The 23,116-nt window shown below is 41.9% G+C and overlaps 1 protein-coding gene and 1 non-coding gene across 2 annotated transcripts in view; one reads left to right on the top strand and one right to left on the bottom strand.

Moving 5' to 3' along the window:
- Positions 1–10,524: 10,524 nt before the first annotated feature.
- Positions 10,525–10,654, bottom strand: LOC112391295 (small nucleolar RNA SNORA11). Its single transcript, XR_003001460.1, has one exon. It is a non-coding gene; the product is annotated as a small nucleolar RNA SNORA11 (small nucleolar RNA).
- Positions 10,655–11,343: 689 nt separating this feature from the next.
- Positions 11,344–23,116, top strand: part of STARD9 (StAR related lipid transfer domain containing 9) — a 122,520-nt gene continuing 110,747 nt past the window's right edge. The window contains exons 1-3 of the mRNA XM_024732387.1: positions 11,344–11,451; positions 15,841–15,910; positions 17,697–17,813. Of these exons, the coding sequence (XP_024588155.1) occupies positions 11,405–11,451; positions 15,841–15,910; positions 17,697–17,813 (234 nt within the window). The 5' untranslated portion in view covers positions 11,344–11,404. The remainder of the gene's footprint in view (positions 11,452–15,840; positions 15,911–17,696; positions 17,814–23,116) is intronic.

Below are 23,116 nucleotides of genomic sequence, written 5' to 3'. Positions count from 1 at the left end.
TATATATATATATATATATATACACACACAAAACTAAAAATAATGGTTACCTATGGGGGAGAGAGGCAACAGGGTAGAGGGAACAGGGTAAGAAGCTAAACTTCTGAATAGATCTCGTTTTGTAAATTTGATTTTGGAACCAGGTAAATACATAATTATAAAACAAAATTAAAGGATTCCTAACATTGATAGAAAAATGAAACATTTGACTATATATCAAGTTGGTGACCTAATCAAACTGAGAGGAATTATTTCAAATGATTTTAAAATTCAGTAAATTTGACTGAATATTCCTAGTGAGATATTCCCTATGAACAAAAAAACTCCAAAAAAATAAACTGTTTTCAGTACTCTTCTTATTGATGGTATTATTATTATCATTATTACTCAGAGACTGTGAGTATACCATGAGATAAAGCAAATGACTAATTATGTTGATGTAGTAAGGTTAGCAGTATATGTTATGGAAGACAGTATTTATACTCTTTTTTTGAAACTTTTTGATTTTATTGAAGTATAGTTGATTTACAGTGTTGTACTAATTTCTGCTGTACAGCAAAATGACTCAGGTATACACATATATATTTTATATATACATAAAGGAAAAGAATATTTTATATTCTTTTCTATTATGGTTTATCCCAGGAGATTGGATATAGTTTCCTGTGCTATAGAGTAGGACCTTGTTGTTTGTCCATTCTATATGTAATAGTTCGCATCTACTAACCCCAAACTCCCAGTCCATCTCTCTCCCTCCCCTCCTCCCCCTTGGCAACCACAAGTCTGTTCTCTATTGAGAGACAGTATTTATAGATGTAAGATTTCAATGAGACTAAAAACTCTGTGGTCCTGAATTTGAATTAAATGTATGTATACAGCAACTATACTTCAATTTAAAAAATAGAAATAAATAAATAAATAAGTAAATAAAACTATGCAAATGGAAAAAAGGTCTTAAATCAATGACAAACACAATAGCAACAAGCACCAAGATTATAGTCTCTGAAAAGCAATTCATACTAAAAGGAACCACATTAAGCTGTACAGTACATCCCCATGATTTGTTTATTTATTTTTAAAAAATATTTATTTATTTATATTATTTTATTTATTTTTGGCTGCGTTGGGTCTTAGTTGAGGCACGCGGGATCTTTGTCGAGATGTGCGGGATCTTTCGTTGTGGCGCGCGGGCTTCTCTCTAGTTGTGGCGTGTGGGTTTCTCTTCTCTAGTTGTGGCACGCAAGCTCCAGAGCACGTAGGCTCTGTAGTTTGTGGCACACGGTCTCTCTAGTTGAGGTGCACGAGCTCAGTACTTGTGGCGTGCGGGCTTAGTTGCCCTGCAGCATGTGGGATCTTAGTTCCCTGACCAGGGATTGAACCTGCGTCCCCTGCATTGTAAGGCAGATTCTTTACCACTGGACCACCAGGGCAGTCCCGACTTGATTATTTTATAACTGGAAGTTTGCACCTTTTGACCACCTTCACCCATTTCTCCCATCCCCACCCCTTACCTCTGGCAACCACCAATCTGTTCTCTGTATCTATGGGCTTGATTTTTTTCTTTCTTTTTTTTAAGTTTAAATTTTTATTTATTTATTTTCTTAATTTTGAGCTTGATTTTTTTGTTTGTTTTTGGTTTTGTTTTAGATTTCACACACAAGTGAGATCATAGAGTATTTGTCTTTCTCTGTTTTATTTCACTTAGCATAATGCCCTTGAGGTCCATCCATGTTGCTGCAAATGGCAAGATTTCATTCTTTTTTTACTACTGAGTAATATTCCAGTGTGTGTGTGTGTGTGTGTGTGTGTGTGTGTGTGTGTGTGTGTGTGTAACATATCTTGTTTATCCATTTGTCCATCAATGGACACTTAGGTTGTTTCCATATCTTGGCTATTGTAAATAATGCTGCAATGAACATGGGGGTGCATGTACCTTTTCGAGTTAGTGGTTTTGTTTTCTTTGGATACCCAGAAGTGGAATTGCTGGATCCTATGGTAGTTCTATTTTTAAGTTTTGAGGAACCTCCATACTGTTTTCTACAGTGGTTGCACCAATTTACAATGCTACCAACAGTGCACAAAGGTTCCCTTTTCTTCACATCCTTGCAAACACTTGTTGTAGCTTGCTTTTTTTAATAATAGCTATTCTAACAGATGTGAACTGATAATCTCATTGTGGCTTTGATTTGTATTTCCCTGATGATGGTGATGTTGAGCATCTTCTCATGTACCTGTTGCCCATCTGTCACGTACCTGTCAGCCACTTGTATGTCTTCTTAAGGAAAATGTCTATTCATTTTTAATTTAAAAACTCCACTTTTTAATTGAATTTGTTTTTTGGATTTTGGTGGGGTTTTTTTGGTCTATTGAGTTGTATGAGTTTTTTATATATTTTGGATATTAACCCCTTATCAGATACATGATTTGCAAATATTTTCTCCCATTCTGTAGTTTGCTTTTTCATTTCTTTGATGGTTTCCTTAGCTGTGCAAAAGCTTTTTTAGTTTGATGTAGTCCCACTTGTTTATTTTATTTTTTATTTTATTTTATTTTATTTTTGCGATACGTGGGCCTCTCACTGTTGTGGCCTCTCCCCCTGTGGAGCACAGGCTCCAGACGCGCAGGCTCAGCGGCCATGGCTCACGGGCCCAGCCGCTCCGCAGCATGTGGGATCCTCCCGGACCGGGGCACGAGTCCGCGCAGGCAGACTCTCAGCCACTGCGCCACCAGGGAAGCCCCCACTTGTTTATTTTTGCTTTTGTTGTTTTTGATTTCAGCGTCAGATTTTAAAAATCATCACCAAGACTTAAGTCAAGCACTTCCCTGGTGGCGCAGTAGTTAAGAATCTGCCTGCCAAGGCAGGGGACAAGGGTTCAAGTCCTGGTCTGGGAAGATCCCACATGCGGAGCAACAAAACCCATGTGCCACAACTAAGGAAGCTGCGCTCTAGAGCCTGCGAGCCACAGCTACTGAGCTCGCATGCCACAACTATGGAAGCCCGTGCACCTAGATCCTGTGCTCTGCAACAAGAGAAGCCACCTCAATGAGAAACCTGCACACAGCAATGAAGAGTAGCCTCCTCTCGCTGCAGCTAGAGAAAGACTGCACGCAGCAATGAAGACCCAACAAGGCCAAAAATAAATTAATTAAAAATAAATATAAAAAAAATAATAAATAAATAAATGTATTAAAAACGAAAAGACTCAGGTCAAGGAGCTTAATGCCTATGTTATTAGGGGTTTTATGATTTCAGGTCTTATGTTCATGTCTTTTTGAGTTAACTCTTGTGTATGGTATAAGATAATGGTCCAGTTTCATTCTTTTTCATGTGGCCAGTTTTTCCAACACCATTTATTGACGAGACTGTCCTTTTACCATTGTATATTCTTGGCTCTGTTTTCATATATTCTCTATTCCGTTCTGTTGATCTATGTGTCTGTTTTTATGCCAATACCATACTGTTTTGATTACTATAGACTTGTAATATAGCTTGAAATCAGGGAGTATGATGTCTCCAACTTTGTTGTTCTCAAGATTTCTTTGACTATTCAGGGTCTTTTGTGATTCCATACAAATTTTAGAAAATTTTTTTCTATTTTTGTGAAAATGCCTTTGGAATTTTGATAGGGAATGCATTGAATCTGTGGATTGCTTTGGGTAGTACAGTTATTTTAACAACATTAAGTCTTCCAATCCATGAGTATGGAAAATTTTTCCATTTATTTGTCTTCTTCAATTTCTTTTATTAATGTAGTATTCAGTGTATAGGTCTTTCACATCCTTGGTTAAATTTATTCCTAGGTATTTTATTCTTTTTGATGCAATTGTAAATGGGATTTAAAAAATTTTTTTGTCTTTCTAATAGTTTGTTATTTGTGTATAGAAATGCAAGATTTTGTATCCTGCAACTTTAGTGAATTCTTTTATGAGTTCTAAGAGGTTTTTTTGGTGGAGTCTTTAGGGTTTTCTATATATAATATCATGTCATCTGCAATTAGTGACAGTTTTACTTCTTCCTTTCCAATTTGGATGCCTTTTATTTCTTTTTCTTGCCTAATTGCTCTGGCTAGGACTTCCAATACTATGTTGAATAAAAGTAGTGAGAGTGGGCATCCTTTTCTTGTTCCTGATCTTAGAGGAAAAGCTTTCAGCTTTTCACCTTTGAGTATGATTATGATGTTAGCTGTGGGCTTGTCATAAATGGCCTTTATTATGTTGAGGCACATTCATTCTATACCTAATTTGTTGAGAGTTTTCATCATGAAAGGATGTTGAATTTTGTCACATGATTTCCTGCATCTATTGAGATAATCATATGATTTTTATCCTTCCTTTTGTTAATGTGGTGTGTCACATTGATTGATTTGAAGATGTTGAACCATCCTTGCATTACTGGAATAAATCTCATGTGATCGTGGTGTATGATCCTCTTAATGTATTGTGGAAATAAGCTTGATACTATTTTGTTGAAAAATTTTGCATCCATGTTAATCAGGAATTTGGTCTGTAATTGGTGTCTGTAATTTGGTCTGTAATAGTGGTGTCCTCAGGGTAATGCTGACCTTGTAAAGTGAGTTTGGGAGTGTTCCCTCTTATTTTTTGGAAGAATTTGAGAAGGATTGGTATTAACTCTTTTTTGAATGTCTGATAGAATTCACCAGGGAAGCTGTCTGGTCCTGGACTTTTGTTTGTTGGGAGGTTTTTGATTATTGATTTAGTCTCCTTACTGGTAATCAGTCTGTTCAGATTTTCTATTTCTTCATATTTCAGTTTTGATAGGTTGTGTGTTTCTAGAAATTTATCCATTTCTTCTAGGTTTTCAAATTTGTTGGCATATAATTGTTCATAGCAATCTCTTATGATCCTTTGTATTTCTGTAGTATCAATTGTAATGTCTCCTCTTTCATTTCTGAATTTATTTATTTGAGTCCTCTCTCTTGTTTTCTTGGTAAGTCTAGCTAATAGGTTGTCGACTCAGAAAATCTTGATAAAGAACCAACTCTTAGTTTCACTGATTTTTTTTCTGTTGTCTTTTTAGTTTCCATTTTACTTATTTCTGCTCTGATCTTTGTTATTTCCTTCCTTGTACTAATTTTGGAACTTTTTTTTCTAGTCCTTCAGGTGTAAATGTAGGACATTTATTTGAGATATTTCTTGTTTCTTAAGGTAGGCATTTATGAACTTCCCTCTTACAACTGTTTTTGCTACATCTCATAAATTTTGTTATGTTTATGATTTTTGTTTGTCTCACATATTTTAAAATTTTTCCTTTGATTTCTTCTTTGACCCATTGGTTATTCAGTAGCATGTTGTTTAATCACCATATATTTGTGAACTTTCCAGTTTTCTTCTCGTAATTGGTTTCTAGTTTCATACCATTATGGTCAGAAAAGATGCTTGATATGATTTCAATCCTCTTAAATTTATTAAGACTTATTTTGTGGCCTAACACAAACAAATATAATGTTATATGTCAATTATACCTCAATTTAAATATTTTTAATTAAAAAAATAAAATAGAGACCTAAAAGGAACCAGAAATCCTTGAAGAAAAGGCTGATAGCACACTTGGAACATGTTCAAGAGGCACCTGGAACTGCTTATCACGTCAGGAATAAAGGAAGCTAGCAAAGATTACTGAAGCTGAGTCAAAAGTCAGTGAGGCTCCCACTGGCCAAAGTTGGGATGATTTTGGCTATCAAGAATAGTAACTGGGCTTCCCTGGTGGCACAGCGGTTGAGAGTCCGCCTGCTGATGCAGGGGACACGGGTTCGTGCCCTGGTCTGGGAGGATCCCACATGCCGTGGAGCGGCTGGGCCTGTGAGCCATGGCCGCTGGGCCTGCGCGTCCGGAGCCTGTGCTCTGCAACGGGAGAGGCCGCAACGGCGAGAGGCCCGCGTACCGCAAAAAAAAAAAAAAAAATAGTAACTGCAGGGACTTCCCTGGTGGTCCAGTGGTTAAGACTCCACACTCCCATGCAGGGAGTCCAGGTTCGATCCCTGGTTAGGGAACTAGATCCTGCATGCCGCAACTAAGACCCGGCGCAGCCAAATTAAAAAAAAAAAAAAAAAAGAATAGTAACTGCAGTTGGCTGAAGCAAACAAAATATGCTTAAATTCATGAGTTTACAGTAATGTTAAAAAAAACAACAGCTCATTATCCACCTTTGGAAAGTGCTAGGGAACCAACTTATTTTGAAAACTAGTAATTGAAACAAGCATTTGTCCTGCCTTTACTATGCTACCTGTCCCTCAGTTGATGAAGAAAAGTTGCTCTTTATAAGTATGTCAACACATAAATGAAAAAGGATAAAATTGGAGTTTATCACTTTGTAACCTTGTGATATTGTGATTTATAGTAAGAAATATATATTTGGTCTTTGTCTCACTTTTGGCACAGAGCTCCTAAAACCTTTGGGATTTCCAAAATGATGAGTCTGGTAAAGGTGTCTCTTGTTATGTTAATGAGGTGACTTTTTGACCCACTGAGGGATGGGGCCTGGTTGCCAGGAGAAGCTACCATATAATTAGAGGATTGGAACTTTTAGTTCCAATCCTGGAGGTTTAAACAATCCTCCTGGGGCTGGAGGTTTAAACAATCAGCAATGGCCTATGATTTAATCATCCATGCCTATGTAATGAAGCCTTCATAAAACCCCATAAGGATAATGTTCAGAGAGCTTCCAGGTTGGGGGACCAGAACACTTCTATGTATCATGTGCAGGGCCCCAAACTCCACAAGGACAGAAGCTCTTTTGTTCAGGAGCTTGCCTTATGTATCTCTTGAACTAGCTGTGGATTTATATCCTTTAATAGCCTCTGTAGCAAGCTGGTAATCTCGTGAGTAAATGGGTTTCCTGAGTTCTGTGAGCTGCTCTAGCAAATAAGTCAAACCCAAGAAGGGGGTTGTAGGAACCTCTGATTTTATAGCTAGTAAGGTCAGAAGTATCAATAAAAGTAACAACCTGGATTTTCGACTGGGATCTGAAGTCTGCTCTAGCAAATTAATTGTGCCCAGGGAAGAGACAGTCAGAATCTCTAATCTATAGCCAGTGGGTCAGAAGAAGAGGTAACAAACATGGGCTTACGATTGAGGTCAGAAGTGGAGAGCAATCTTGTGAGACTGAACTCAACCTGTGGAATCTGATGCTATCTCTAAGTAGATAGTGTCAGAATTGAATTGTAGGACACCCAGCTGGTGTTAGAGAATTGCCTGGTGTTGTGGGGACCGCCCCCCAGCCCCACGTTGGAAATTGGGTCCAGAACCTTTAAGCTCCTAATGAAGTGATGATCTAATTAACTCAGAGGATGCTCATTAGTGACTGCAAATAACACAAAAAGAAATACAGGTACCGACTGACTTGATCAAGGCTCTAGATTGAACTACCAAGTTACAGAAAATGCAGAGGACAGAAAAACATTTAAATATCACCATAGGGATTAATTTGCAGAACTAGTCTGTGGGAAATTTACCGGAAAACTGCCTGGTTTCTTAAACAAATAAATGCCAGTGGGGAAAAAGGAGAGGGACAAGGAAGCTACTCAATAAAAGATTAAAAGACATATCAATCACACTGTATTTGGATCCTGATTCAAACAAAGAGACTGTTAAAAAAACTTATGAGAAAATCAGGGAAATTTGAATGCTGAGTATTTGATGGTGTTAAGAAACTAATGTCTTTGGTTGTGATAATGGTATTATGGTTATGTTAAAAAGGTAGTCCTCATCTTTCAAAGACACATATTGAAATACTTATGAGTGATATAACTAAAAATACAGAATATTGTTATGCTGACTTCTCCAACCTGAATATAGAAATATATATATATATTTGGCTGCACCATGTGGCTTGCAGGATCTTAGTTCCCTGACCAGGGTGAAAGCACGGAGTCCTAATCACTGGACCGCCAGGGAATTCCCAAGATAGAAATATATTAATGCAGCAATACTTTCCATCCACCCCCGGCTTTACTGAGATATAATTAACATATAACACTGTGGAAGTTTAAATTATACATGATAATTTCATACATGTATATATTGTGAAACATTAATATTGGTTACTACATCCTTCACCTCACATAATTACCATTTTTTTGGTGATGGTAGTGGTGGTGAGAACATTTAAGATTTATTCTCTTGGCAATTTTCGAATGTACAATACAGCATTGTTAACTGTTGTCACCCTGCTGCACTTTAGATCCCCAGAACTTATTTATCTGACATCTGGAAGTTTGTACCCTTTGACCAACATCTCATTTTCCCCAACCCCAGCCCTGGCAACCACCAATCTACCCTCTGCTTCTATGAGTTTGTCTTTTTTAGATACTTATACAAGTGAGATCATACAGGATATTTCTGTCTGAATTATTCAACTTAGCATAATGCCCATCTATGTTATCATAGACAGCAGGACTTCCTTCTTTTTTTTAAGGATGAGTAATATTCCACTGTATGTGTATATATATATAAATATATACACATACAATTTGAGATGTATATATATATATATATATCAAATTTTCCATTCATCCTTCGATGGACACTTAGGTTGTTTGTTCCACATCTTGGGTAATCGTAAATAATGCTGCAGTGAACATGGGGATGCAGATATATTTTTGGGATAGTGATTTAATTTCCTTTGAATATATACCCAGAAGTGAGATTGCTGGATCATAGGTAGCTCTATTTTTAATTTTTTGAGGAACTTTCATACTGTTTTCCCTAATACAGCCATTTTTTCCACTGCAAAGCACAGTGAGTAGAGAAGCCATTCAGAAGCCTAGGGTTCCAGGCAAATTGAATTGTAAACCAGCTGTCCCAATACTCTAGGGGTGGGTCCTTTCAAATAGATGAGAAAGGAGACTGGATAGGTAAACTACTATTGGAACATGCCTGACATACAAATCAAAGGCTCACCGTGACTCTATTACTGCCCCTGGATACTAAAATAGCCTCCTGACTGATCCCTCTTGGGCTTCCATCCTTCGCCACTCCTCAGAATAATCTCAAAACAGTGGCCAGAGTAATCATTTAAAATATGTACATCATATGATTTTACTTTTCTCCTTAACACTTTCCAATGGCTTTCCAGCTCACCTAGAATAAAATCCAAAGGCTTTACCATGGTCCCATGCTACCTCTATGACTCTCCCCCGCTGTCATTCCATGCTACCTCCACTGGCTTTCCTGTTGTTCCTCTAACATTCCAGGCTTTCTCCAAGTTCAGGGCCTTTACGTTGGCCTGTTCCCTGTGTCTGAAATTGCCCTTTTACATAACAGCATGACTCTTTTACAACCTTCAGATTTTTCTCAAATGTCACATTCTCAAGGAGGTCTTCCCTGGGCATATTATCTACAGTTTCAACACTCTCCTTTACTCCCTTCCCATCCCCTTTCCTGCTTTATTTTTCACTCCTTAGCTAATCTGATATACAGTTTACTTAATTTGTCTTACTTATTATAAGTTTCTCTCACCAAGCTGCATGAGGTCAGAGGTTTGCCTGTTTTCTTCACTGCTATGTCCCTGGTCATAATAGGTGATTACTTAGAAAATATTTGTTAAATACATAAATGAATACCTGCAAGTCACTCCCCACCCCACAGTTCATTCAAACCTAGTCATGTCACCTAATCAATGATGCCTTTCCTGAAGATCCTATACAAAGTAGCACCTTTCCTCCTACGTACACACAGAGATCATTACTGAATCTCCTCACCGTTCTTTTTCCAAAAAATTGCATTTAGCACATTTTGACATATTATATGTTCATGTGTTTATTCTCTCTTCCCTTCCCTGTGGATTCTAATTCCCATGAAGGCTGGGACTGTATCCTCAGGGCCTTAGTACTCAGTAGCTATTTTTTTTTTTTAGATTAATTTGTGCTTTTATTTGCCAGTATTAACTACAGTGGCCTGCAAACTTTTTTGATCTAAAAGGTACATTTTACATCACAATCCAACAAACACACACATATATAATATGTATACATATATAAAAGTGAAACAAAAGGTTTGCCAAAAACGTCTACCCTGAGTGTTCTTTTTTTTTTTTAAACCAAGGATGAATTTCACTGACACATCATAATCACCAAAGTCCCCAGTTCATCTTAGGGTTCACTTTAATGAAATGAATAGTGTTGCACGTTCTACAGGTTTGGACAAAAGTATGGTGACATAAAATCATTATAATGTCATACAAAGTATTTTCACCGCTTATAAAAACTTCTGTACTCTGTGTATTCATCTCTCCTCTCCCCCCAAATCCTGGCAACCATTGATCTTTTTATTGTCCCCATAGTTTTGCCTTTTCCAGAATGGCACATAGTTGGAATCTATTTTTTTTTTCCTTTAAAAGAGAGGTTCGAAGCCTTTATGTCTGTAAGACTACTCATGGCCCACCCACGCGTGGACCTGACAGGCTCTAGGTGGCAAACTCCCCCACTAAATACCGTAGCTTTCCTTCCAATACTGAGCCCTGTCGCACTGGTCCTGCCCAGCAGCCACGTGGAGGTGCAGGGGAACACGTGTTGGGTATTTGCTCATAGGAAGGCCACAAGCTTTGTGCCCCTTCTCACAATGAACCTAGATTCCTGTCGGGTGTGTTGTAAACACACGAGCCATTTCTTCAGGCCCCCTGCTCTGAGCACACCCCAAGTAGCTATTTCTTGGATTAATTAATGAACCAGTTCGGTCCGATAGTCTTCCCGCCACAATCACGAACTCTGTCAGGGTGGCTATGAGCTTCCAGCACGACCAAGAGAAGCTCGCCTGCGAGCACTCTAAACTCCTTCATCTCCCGTGCCTCTTCAAAGAAAGGCGATGCCCTTTGCAGGGAACTGCAAAAACATCGGCGTTCCCCATTTCATTTCTGCTAAAATTTAACCACTGAATTGACAGCTCAGGCGAACGCAACGAATAAAAGTATTTAGCAAATTACTTTGTAAACTGTCTTTGTAGTCTGTCGGTAAACTAAAACTTAACGGACTTACTCGACTTTATACCACCGTCGCACGGTGGGAGAACAAAAGCTAGTTCCCAATAGGCGGGAGCCGGCCCCAACCAGCCAGGATCTGCGCCCTCCCGCCCCCGACAGGATTGGTCCAGGCTCCGCAGGCACCGCCCTGGTCGGGCAGCCTGCGCCCTCGTGGGCGGGGCCGTCCCGTGAGGCGCGTGGGAGGAGCGAGGCGGGGCGGCCCGGGCGTCTTCCAGTCCAGGATTGGCTGAGGTTCGGCAGGCACAGTCGCGGCCGGGCATCCGCCCGCATATGGGCGGGGTTGTCCCGTGAGGCGCGTGGGGCAGGCGGGGCTGGGCTGGGCTGGGCTGGGCTGGGGCTCGGCTTGGGGCTGGCGTTGGGGATGCTGCAGCTGGGCCGACCTGCGGGACTTGAGCCTTGGCCCAGGGGATGGCCAACGTGCGGGTGGCCGTGAGAGTCCGGCCCCTCAGCAAGAGGTGAGTCTGGGAGGGAGGGGGCGCCTGAGGCGTCAAATGAGCTGAGAGGAGGGCGAGGTCCTCGCCTCTCCCTCCAGTGATTCTGGCGCGGAGAAATCAGACACAAAGTGGCCCAAGGGTCCAGCGTCCGGAAACTAAAAGCCTGGCGGGACAAAGCCTCGATCGGGTTGGGTTTTCGATTAGTGTTCTGGCGGGTAGCGGTTAGTGGATGGCCTCAGGGTGGCCTACCCTGTGTCCCTGGAGTCCTGCCAGCAGGAGTTTTGAGGGACCGCGGCTCAAGTCTTTTTTTTTTTAACATCCTTTTTGGAGTATAATTGCTTTACAATGGTGTGTCAGTTTCTGCTTCATAACAAAGTGAATCAACTATATGTATACAGATATCCCCATATCTCCTCCCTCTTGCACCTCCCTCCCACCCTCCCTATCCCACCCCTCTAGGCGATCACAAAGCAGCGAGCTGATCTCCCTGTGCTATGCGGCTGCTTCCCACTAGCTATATATTTTACATTTGGTAGTGTATATATGTCCATGCCACTCTCTCACTTCATCCCAGCTTACCCTTCCCCCTTCCCGTGTCCTCAAGTCCATTCTAGACGTCTGTGTATTTATTCCTGTCCTGCCCCTAGGTGCTTCAGAACCTTTTTTTTTTTTCCCCATATATATGTGTTAGCATACGGTATTTGTTTTTCTCTTTCTTGATGCATGGTGTGGGCCTTTCTCCCTGGGTACACCGAGAAGGGCTGGGAAAGGGGGAGAGGGATCGGGCGGTCTCCTGTCTCTCCTTGGTGGCTCTGGAGTACCTGTGAGGAATGGGGCAGAATTGTGTGCGTGCCTGTGTGCACATGGGTTTCTCTGTGAAGATGTGGAGGAAAGCAGATTGTAAGGTATGAGGGGGAAACGGAGGCTCAGAGAGATGGTGGTTTCATTCGGTGCTCGACAGCAGAACTGGCAAGAAGGGGAAGTTGTTTTAACCCCTTCCCGCAACGTAGTCAGTGCCCATTTCTTCATGCGTGAATCTGATCCTGCACTTCTCAGCTGTTGAGGCATCCAGGGTCCAGCCGCATAATTTCTTTCCCTTCTTACTGATTTTCCACTCATAGGTTTGGAAAGTCAGGGAAGGCTTCACAGAAGGGTTGGTGCTTGAACCCAAACACTTTTAAAAGAGCTGCTAGAGTCTGCTGACAGGTGGAGAAGGTGTAAAGAGCACTCCATGAGAACACTGAGAGCGAAGGACTTAGGCTGTTAGGAAACAGAAAAGTTTCAGTTGTTTGAGGAGAGGGTGTGTGGAGGGAGATGAGTAGTAGGAGATAAAGCTGGCAGAATGTGGTTTGGGACCTGAAGGCACATATTGGAACTCTTTGGCAGGCACAGACTCAGTTAACAAAGTCATTGGATCTTACGTGGTACTTGGAAAGAAATCTTAGAGGTCAAGCTTCCATTCTTAATTTTTCCAGATGAGAAAATGGTCTTGTTTAAGATCTAAAAGTAGGTAAGAGCCGAGTTCCTTTCACCAGACCAAGCCGCTCCTTCCTGAGATAACAGAAAAGTTGGACTTCTTTCTCAGATGCCTGTTTGCTCAGTAGGACTAGAATAGACTATCAGTAAAATGATAATATGGGAAATGGCTTTGGTGCCCTCCCTTTTACCTCACAGTTGTTTCCCATAATCAGAAAATCCATGTCTCATTATAAGATGCTGCCCCTTGTTTGTCCCAAATCATCCATCATTGAGAAAACATGTTTTCTTTTGCCAATACTGTAGGCTCTGGAACACTAGCCACTGCTCTGGCAAAAGTTACTTTTCATGCACTGTATTCCCTTTCTGTGCTCTTCTTTTTAAATCTGTGAAATAGTGTAACTACTTTAATGGGTTTTTTTGTGAAGATCAAATGAAAGGGTATATTAAAGATACTTAGAACAGAGCCTGGCTCATTTTAAGTGTCCAGTAAAGTGCTAGCTATATAATTTTTAACAGCTGCTTTTATTCCTCCCTCTTCTTAGCTGTCTTTTTAAGTTTTACAAATGAATAGATCAGTGGAAATGGCTTGGTTATTTTCTCCTCTAGGGCAGTGATTCTCAAATTATAGGAGACATACAGTCCACCTGGGAAGCTTGTTATAATGCAAGTTGTTAACAGGAGTTCCAATTAACTAGCCCCACCTTCTCCCATAATTCTGATGAAGGGAACCTGTGGACCACACTTTGAGAAACACTGTCTTAGGAGTAACCGTGTAACTGAGGATTTATTCCTGTGCAAAATCTTTAACCCTAACAAATGAATGCCTGTTGGTAGAATTCAGGACCCAGAGCCATCCGTAGACTTCCTATGAGCTCTGTGCAGTCCGCTGCCCAGTTGAGGTTGGTGCCCTTTCTTTCTATTCTGGTCAACTTTAATTTGTCCTCATTTTGTTTTAGAATATTTTGGAACCACTAGATTACCAGTGGCAGTGGTCCAGGCAGGGGAGGGGCAGCATCTCACCCACCTTTAGTGTCATATCTTTCTGTCAAGGGGTCAAGTTCAAGACCCTTTTTTCTTTTGGCTGCTTTATGCTAAAAAGTCCTAGAAAAATCCTCAAAAAAGGGCTTACTTTAAAAAATTAAATAGATTTGCAAACGTTATTGCATATTGTCCCCCTTATTTTCTTTATTGTGCAAATTTACTATAACCTGTGTATTTTATAGTGGGTGGAGGGAGAGTAAAACCTACTTTTAAATGCAGAGAGGAAAAAAAATTATCTTAACACCAAAGATGAAAGATTTTCTTTAGGAGAGCTGAGGGCTGGGGGCAGGAGGTGTAATTTTATGATCCTGGGGGACAAAGAATATCCCTGCTGCCTTAAGTACTGTCTTGTATGAAATGTGAAAGAAAGAGCATCAGGGCCTTGAGGAAATTTAAGTAACAGAAATGTCATCACCTGGGAGAGGGAAATTTTTTATCCAGGGCTTTATCCTAAACACACTGATAGGTTTAAAAAAAAAAATCTTAAATGTAAAGACCCCTGTCTCACTGTGCACCCCTTGCCATCCTCCAGCCCCCAAATCCTCAAGGTCACATCCTGGAAACCCTGAGGAAAAATAAAAATGAGACTGAATATATCTGCTCAACTTTCAGGTCTCAGGCCAGGAGTAATTTAATTGATAACTTTCTTTGTAGTAGAAAAAGTGCCAATGAGTTAACTCTCATCTATTAACATTCTGACCTTAAGCACTTTAGCTAAAGTTCTTTATGTTGTGAAAAAGGATTTCATATCTAGAATGGAGTGTATTCCATTCATTTTGGCCTTAAGGTATATGGATCATATGGATTAAGCCCCTTAAAGTGAATTTAGGGGTTGGATAATTGTTAGCAGTGTTACTGCAGAACTGCAAGTTTAGGAAGATGCTTAAGGATCTTGGCTCTCATTCTGATTTAGGAAGACATAAGGAAAGGATTTGGGAAGCGTGTTCTCAGGTCTCAACAGAGAGGACTCCAAAACCTTTTTTGTTATTTTCTGTGCTCAGAATATCAGAGAAAATGAGAAGTGATGCCATGCTGTGTGCTGAGCGGAGGATATTCTCCATGGTTTCCAAGCCCGATTTCTAAGTCATATGGCTTTGTGGTTAGACAGATCTGGGTTGAAATTTCAGCTCTGCCACTGCTAGCTGTGTGACCTTGGACGAGTTACATAATTTCTCTCAGCCTTGGTCTTCATTCTGAAAAAAATGAAGATATGTTAGGAAGCTATGTCAGGAGGGTGTGTTAAGAGGATTGCATAAGATGAAGTATAGTACATACTCTACTTAATACAGTGCCTGGCACATAGAGGGTGCCCAACAACGGTGACTCTTCACTGTTCCCAAGCCAAATTCTAATAATCCAGGGAAGTGTGCCAACTAGGGGACTGCTTGATATGATGCTGATAGCCATTAATGGAGACGGACACCCCAGTTATGGAGACAGCGGTAGGGAAACACTTTGTCCCAATAGCGCTGTTCTCAGCTGCTCTTTTCTTTCTTTTTTTAAAAAAAAAAATAAATTTATTTATTTATTTATTTATTTTTGGCTGCATTGGGTCTTCGTTGCTGTGTGTGGGCTTTCTCTAGTTGCAGCGAGCGGGGGCTACTCTTCGTCGTGGTGCGCAGGCTTCTCATTGCAGTGGCTTCTCTTGTTGCGGAGCACAGGCCCTAGGCGCGCGGGCTTCAGTAGTTGTGGTCCACGGGCTCAGTAGTTGTGGCCCACGGGCTTAGTTGCTCTGCGGCATGTGGGATCTTCCCAGACCAGGGCTCAAACCTGTGTCCCCTGCATTGGCAGGTGGATTCTTAACCACTGTGCCACCAAGGAAGTGCCTCTTTTCTTGATTAACTTAAAGAAGCAATATTTCTTCTCATATGGGTTGTGTTTTGTTTCTAGGGAGACCAAAGAAGGGGGAAGAATTATTGTGGAAGTCGATGGCAAAGTGGCAAAAATCAGGAATTTAAAGGTAAGCCTGAAATTGTTTTCCTTTTTCTTTTCACTGAGGAGCTAGTATTATTACAGGGCTTCTGTGGGTGAAGGTGGGTATGCGAATGTGTTTAGAGAGGGGGATTGGGAGAGGGAAGGGCATGTAAGGGGAATTGTGGGAAGAGCTTTGAGCAACCACAAAGAAAATATAAAAATACAGCAGGAAAGAAGTTCCAGGGATGTGGCTGCTGCAGCCCAAGTTCTATCAAATGGGGTACAGCTGTTTTGGAAACTGGTCAGTAGTTGTTCTGAAAGTAAACACTAGGAGTGTTATGGGGGCTGTGGCCAACTGGAATCATGCTGGGGACTATCCATGCATATATTTAACTCACTCGACCACCAATTAGACTTCGGCTCAAGTCTCTTATTGGATATCACTTCATCTAGAAGCATTACCAGGGCTTTTAGTATGCATCTGCTAATGCAGGACTCTTCTTTTGGCCGTAGTGAAGGAGAAGTAAGAGACTTTAGATCTCAGAAGAGAGTCGGTCACTAGCCCGAGTCTTGCTACAAATTCTCTTTTACAGATCTGACTGATCTTTGAGTCACAATTGGACAAATACTGGCAACTTCCTCCCCTACCCTTCACCCCTTCCTAGGGCTAATTTCCTCCATCCCATTCCTCCATTTCCCAGGCCAGCGGAAGTGGAAGGGATTCTTTTGAAAGATCAAATGGCCCTTGAGCAGTGGAGAGGGACGGGGCAGCCGGCCATGTGACTATTGCTGTGGTCAGCTTGCAGGTGGTACTCAGCATTCCTGAGAGCTGAGGAAGCTGACTTGTAGGACGAGAGTTATCTGGATCCCAGGGCCCCCAGCCATGCCCACTCTTGTGTTACTCCTCTGATGTGATCTGTTTCCTTTTGTCAGTAGCTCTCTGCTGAAAGAGAAGCCTGCCAGACTTTCAACAGGAGCTCCCCGGGGACAAAAGACCTTTCATTCTCTGCTCTTATTTATGTCTCTGTTGCCTAATCACTTCAGCTGCTTTGTTCTGAGAGCCCATATTTTTGGTTCTTAAGAATAAATTCTGGCCAAGATCAAACTTTAATCTGCCCCCTGCACACCTCGCTGACTGCTTACTTCACTGAGGCCAGTTATCCACTAAGAATCTCTTAGTCATTCTGGCAGCCTCATTCTATTGTGGCTTATGGTACCTAGTTCAAAGGATTGTTTCTCCCTGTCCAGAGTCTAAATTTTAAATAGTAAGATAGGCATTTCTGTGAATAGTGCCATTCTCCCCAGTACCTAGAGGTCAGTACAGTTCTAAGCTCAGGCTCTGCCCTCATCTACCTTGGGCAGTTGGAGTGGTCCTAACTCTTCTGTCCAACATGCTTTCTCATTCACTGGGGGTGGATACCCCAAGGACCTCTGTGTTTGCCCTAGGTTGATAGAGCCTGTCAGGCCCAGGGACTCAATTACGCATGTACTACCAGTATCTTCTACAGAAATACTTAGAGAAGAAATGACAGTAAGAAGAAGAGGCCCAGAGAAGGAAAGGCTTTTTCTCCCAAGCTGTCTTATGCCTCATAGGGCTGGTTCGTATGTGGGTTGATATGTGATAGTATGATAGACAGGCATTTAATTCTCTGGGGCTTCATTGTACCTAACAAGATGAAGACAAAGGTTACTTTTTCTTTTTCAGGTAGATATGATAAAGATTCTCATGATCAGTCCAGGTATCGCTAGCTACAGCAGAGAGGAATCAAGTGCTACTGGCCAGATTCTGATATTATAGTAGAGAAGACACTGGATCCTATGTTTGATTTTAGGTGGACGGTCGACCCAGTGGCTTTGGCGACTCCCGGGAGAAGGTTGTGGCATTTGGCTTTGATTACTGCTACTGGTCAGTCAACCCAGAGGACCCCCAGCATGCATCTCAGGATGTGGTAATGTCATTTTTCCTTCACTCTCCCCAGCTCTTTATAATTGGATAGTTATTGGGAAATTAACATGGAATCTGGGCCCTGGCTATTTCTTACTTACGGTAGTTTGGTCAGAAACTAATGATGTTTTGACCTGGGAAGTGGTAGTGAGAGGCATCAGTTGCAGAAAGAGCAAAGGAGATAAGAAAAGACTGCTTGTTGAGGGCACGGAAATTGACTAGTGTCCATTTAGGCTTGGACCTCCGTCTGATTCAGATGGGTACGAGGTAGTTCAGGCAATGTTCTGCTCCTGTGGTAGGTGAATGGGCTCACCTCAAACTTGACCTTGTGTTGTACGCAGCAGAAGGGCCCATGAGTCGTAGAGACTGGTATCTTCTTTGATTCTTAGGCTTGTGCTCCTAGGCTGAGTGTAAAGGGCTGGACAGTTAGTCTGCCAGCCTGGAATGTATGTAAGAGGCGAATTCTGTTCATCTGCTGAGGATTGAGAGGATGAGCCAAGCCTGTACTGGCTGGTGCTGTAGGTCACCCTTCCTGCTGATTAGCTCTCCCATAAGTTTCTGAGGCAGCAGGTCTGGCCAGGTGGGTCTACAGGACTTCTCTCTGTTTCTGTGAAGCAGCAGCCTTGTCCTGGTTGGAGCACTGTCAAAGGTCATGCATTTAGTCCCCATGACGTCCAGCAAGCCTTGCCTGATTCAAGTCTGTGACCACAGACAATAGTCCTCATCCTAGCAGCTGCCAGGGTCCTTTCTAAAATTAGAAAAATCATTTATTTGGCCTTTCAGATGTTCTTTCTTACCTGTGAAAGAGAATACTAGAGGAATATGTCTTTAGGAAAAAAACATTGAAAATGGAAAAATTTGGGGGAGAACCCTAGACAACCATTGCCTATCAGTGCATACATCTTTGAACAAAAAGCCAAAGTGTGTTTTCTGCTAAGTATGTTAGTCTTTTGTGAAACTTTTCCTAATTATGCCAAAGAAACAATGTTATCAAGCCTGAGTGACTTGGAGGACAGCATAGGCATACCTCGTTTTATTGCACTTCGCTTTATTGCCTTAATGGATACTGCATTTTTTACAAATTGAAGGTTTGTGGCAACCCTGCATCAAGCAAGTCTATCCGTGCCATTTTTCATAACATTTATTCACTTCGTGTCTCTGTGTCATATTTTGGTAATTCTCGTAATATTTATAACTTTTTCATTATTATTATATTTTTTATGATGATCCCCGGTCAGTGATCTTCGATGTCACCACTGTGACTCACTGATGGCTCAGATGATGGTTAGCAGTTTTTAGTCTTAAAGAATTTTCAGATTAAGGTATGTTCAGTGTTTTTTAGACATAATGCTATTGCACACTTAGTAGACTGCAGTATAGTGTAAACATGACTTTTGTATGCGCTTGGAAACCAAAAAATTCATGTGACTGGCTTTGTTGCAATTATTTGCTTTATTGTGTTGGTCTGGAAGCGGGCCTGTAACATCTCCGAGGTCTGCCTGTACTGATTTTCTGCTGATACAGACTTCTGAAGATGATTGGATAATTCTAAACCATGGAAGTATAATTCCTCATCCATCCCTTTTGAGGGGAACATGTGGAAACAAGACCCTAGACCACTGTGAGATTTGTTGTTTCAGTGGGTCCCTTCTATTATAATATGAGCACCCCACTTTTTAAATTTTTTTCGGTACTCAGGCCTCTCACTGTTGTGGTCTCTCCCGTTGTGGAGCACAGGCTCCGGACGTGCAGGCTCAGCGGCTGTGGCTCACGGGCCCAGCTGCTCTGCAGCATGTGGGATCTTCCCGGACCGGGGCACGAACCCGTGTCCCCTGCATCGGCAGGCGGACTCTCAACCACTGCACCACCAGGGAAGCCCGAGCACCCCACTTTTGTAGTCACAGTGTGTTTGCTATAAATGCTCAGCAGAAAGGGGCAGTGTGGGTATTACCTGGCCCCTACCAAGTCTTCTCCATCCTTTGGAGGATGGGGGCACTGGCAGGTCCAGGCTTATCTTGTGGCCCTTGACTTTTATCCCAGCACTCAAGCAGGTATGAGGTATCTGGTTACTGCTGTTTGTATTGTTCCACTGAGATCCTCCAAGAAGAGCCAGGGGAGGAAGTGACTCTCAAATAAGAGCATGGGACTCCTAAAGCAGTTTGCCGTTGTGACAGTATTTGTGGTATCGAAGACAGTGGTCTTTCTATTAGCAGAAAGTGTGAGCATTCTGATGGCTCTTTCCATCCTTCTTGACCATAGCATACTTAGGACTGTTCTGTACATAAGAAACATTAACTAATTTGTGTAACATTTTTTGGTTTTTCTTTTTTTTGCGATATGCGGGCCTCTCACTGTTGTGGCCTCTCCTGTTGCGGAGCACAGGCTCCGGACGCGCAGGCTCAGCGGCCGTGGCTCACGGGCCCAGCCGTTCCGCGGCATGTGGGATCTTCCCGGACCGGGGCACAAACCTGTGTCCCCTGCATCGGCGGGTGGACTCTCAACCACTGCGCCACCAGGGAAGCCCTGTGTAACATTTGATAGATAATCTGGGAAGTATGTGTAAACAAAACAAAACTACATATCTATATCTATATATCAGCAAGCCCAGGTATAATTTTGGTATGAGGCTCACTTTTTATATTTATGTAGCTTAAGTGTATAAAAATAACCTAGTGGAAACCCAGAAGCCCGTAGAGGAGGGGAATTCATAAATATGATTCCTTTTCTGTTGCCCGATTTGAAGTTCAATGGAAAGATCAAATGGCATTTGGACAGGAAGCCTGTGCAGAGAGATAAAACCAGTGTCTCCTAAGGTTTATTCTGGCTTGTTTACTAATTGTCTAAGGCACTCATTGGTCAGGTTACGAGAGGGAAGGAAAGGAATCTCTGTCACAGGCTGGAGAAGGGCCAGAGGTCCCAGAATGGTGGCAAGACTCACATCCACATGATTTGGTTGGAGGGACTCATCACTTTGACACAGAAATTGGAGCCCAGTCTTAATCCTAATCATTACGGCTCTGAGGTCACCAGGGATAGGAAAGGCAGATTATCATAGAATCATAGGACTTGGCATAAGGAAGCATTTAGATGTCATCTGTTTCATCTTCTCCCAAAGTACAGCAATCCTCTCTACTGTCTTTGTGATCGTATTTTGGCGGGTGGGGGGAAAGGGGCCAGTCTTATTGAAGTATAATTTTGGTACAGTAAAATTCACCATTTAGTGTACAGTGTACGGTTCTGTGAGTTTGGACAAACACATACAGTTGTATAACTTCCACTATAATAAGTATATAAAACAGTGCATCATCCCCCAAATTCCTTCATGTCCGTTTGTAGTCAGACTGTTCTTACCCACCCAGCCCCTGGCAACTGCTGATCTGTTTTCTTCCCTACAGTTTTGTCTGTTCCATAATGTTGTATAAATGTAATAAAATAGTATGTAGCCTTTTGAGTCTGGCTTACTTAGCATGATGTATCAATACTTGATATTCACCTCTGCTGTTGTGTGTACCATGTATCATTCTGATCTATTCAGACTCATTTACATCATCTTCTTGCCCTAAAGAAACCTCATGGCTTTGGAAACACCAACTCTAATTGCACAGAGTAAGGGACCAAGTCCCTGGAGGACTGTGCCTCCTTTTTTGAAGGAAGGACTGTCATCACCCTCAGAAGAACAGCACTGATTTCAGAATATCCAGATATCCGAGGGGAAATTTTCCCCACGGGCCTTGGGGGGATTTTGAGCAACATCATAAGGCATTGCTTGATGGATGTTGACAAGAAGTCACATGTTCAGTGTTGGTGTTGCTTTCTCCTCGTAGTCTCTTAGAGCATTAGAACTTGAAGGGAACTTAGCAGCCATCTAGGCCAGGCTTCCCCAACCTTAGCACTGTTGATATTTTGGCTGGTTAATTCTTTGTTGTAGGGAGTCTGTCCTGGGCATTGTAGGATCTTTAGCAGCATCCCTGGCCTCTACCCATTAGGTGCCGGTAGCAGTCCCAATCGTGACAATGAAAAATGTTTCCAGGCAAGGCCCACTCATCTAGGCCACCCTCTCCTGTTCCAGATACAGCGTGTAACTTACATGGTCTTATACAGGCAGTTAATGCCAAAGTGGGACTGGACCCTTGCTTGCTGTGGTGGCCTTTGCATTGCATTGTACCACTCTACCTCCCTGTCTTTATGTTTATGTTACAGCCTCAAAAGATAGGTTCAAGATTAAAATTCCTTTGTGCTCTAGCACTTCCCAGTCCTTAGTGGTGACACGCTTGAACACATAGATCAGGTGTCAACAAATATGAGCCTCTAGAGAGCAAATCGGCTACTGCAAGTTCTGCTGAGAGGCAGCTTCCTTGTTAAATATCTATAGACTCTAAGTGTTTATCATTTCATTTGACTTTCTTCCAAAATCTATTACCCCTATATTATTTACTCCATTTTATAGATAAGGAAACCGAGCCACAGAACGGCTACAAGACTTGCCTGAGTCACTTAGCCAGTAAGTGGTAGAGCAGGGATTCAAAGCCAAGACTGTCCGGCTCTAAATTCTATGTCGTGTCCACCACGCCTCACTGACTCTCAAAATTAAACAAATCTCATTTAGTCTGCTAGTGACCTGGTCCTCTCTTTATGCATATTATCTAATTTAATCCCTTCAACAGCCTGAAAAGTAGAAGATTTTATTCTTCTTCTATAGTTGAGGAAATTTAGGATAAGAGCGATATGATCTGCCCGAAGTCACACAATAAGAAAATGAGTCTTAGATTTGAAAACAGGATCATCTGAATGCAAAGTTCATATTCTTTACTAAACTACAGTGTAAAAAGGTAAAAAGACGGATATAGGAAAAGGAAGAGATGGAAAGGTGAGGAGAGAGGGTGAAGGGAAAGAGAGAAAAGGTTATAGTGAATGGGGACTAGCAGGGGATTATACTACCTGACTTGTCCATTACCCCATGACCCTGATGTCATCAGCATCCTATTCTTTTTTAAAAAACTTATTTATTTTGGCTGTGTTTTGGGTCTTCGTTGCTGTGCGCGGGCTTTCTCTGGTTGCTATGAGCAGGGGCTACTCTTTGTCGTGGTGCGCAGGCTTCTCTTGTGGTAGCTTCTCTTGTTGCGGAGTGTGGACTCTAGGCACGCAGGCTTCAGTAGTTGTGACACACGGGCTCAGTAGTTGTGGCTCGTGGTCTCTAGAGCGCAGGCTCAGTAGTTTTGGTACACGGGCTTAGTTGCTCCGTGGCATGTGGGATCTTCCCGGAGCAGGACTCGAACCCGTGTTCCCTGCATTGGCAGGCGGATTCTT

Source organism: Neophocaena asiaeorientalis, unplaced genomic scaffold (assembly GCF_003031525.2).
Source record: "Neophocaena asiaeorientalis asiaeorientalis breed wild unplaced genomic scaffold, Neophocaena_asiaeorientalis_V1.1 scaffold119, whole genome shotgun sequence".
Classification (NCBI taxonomy): Eukaryota; Metazoa; Chordata; class Mammalia; order Artiodactyla; family Phocoenidae; genus Neophocaena; species Neophocaena asiaeorientalis.
This window is presented reverse-complemented; position numbering and strand designations above follow the sequence as displayed.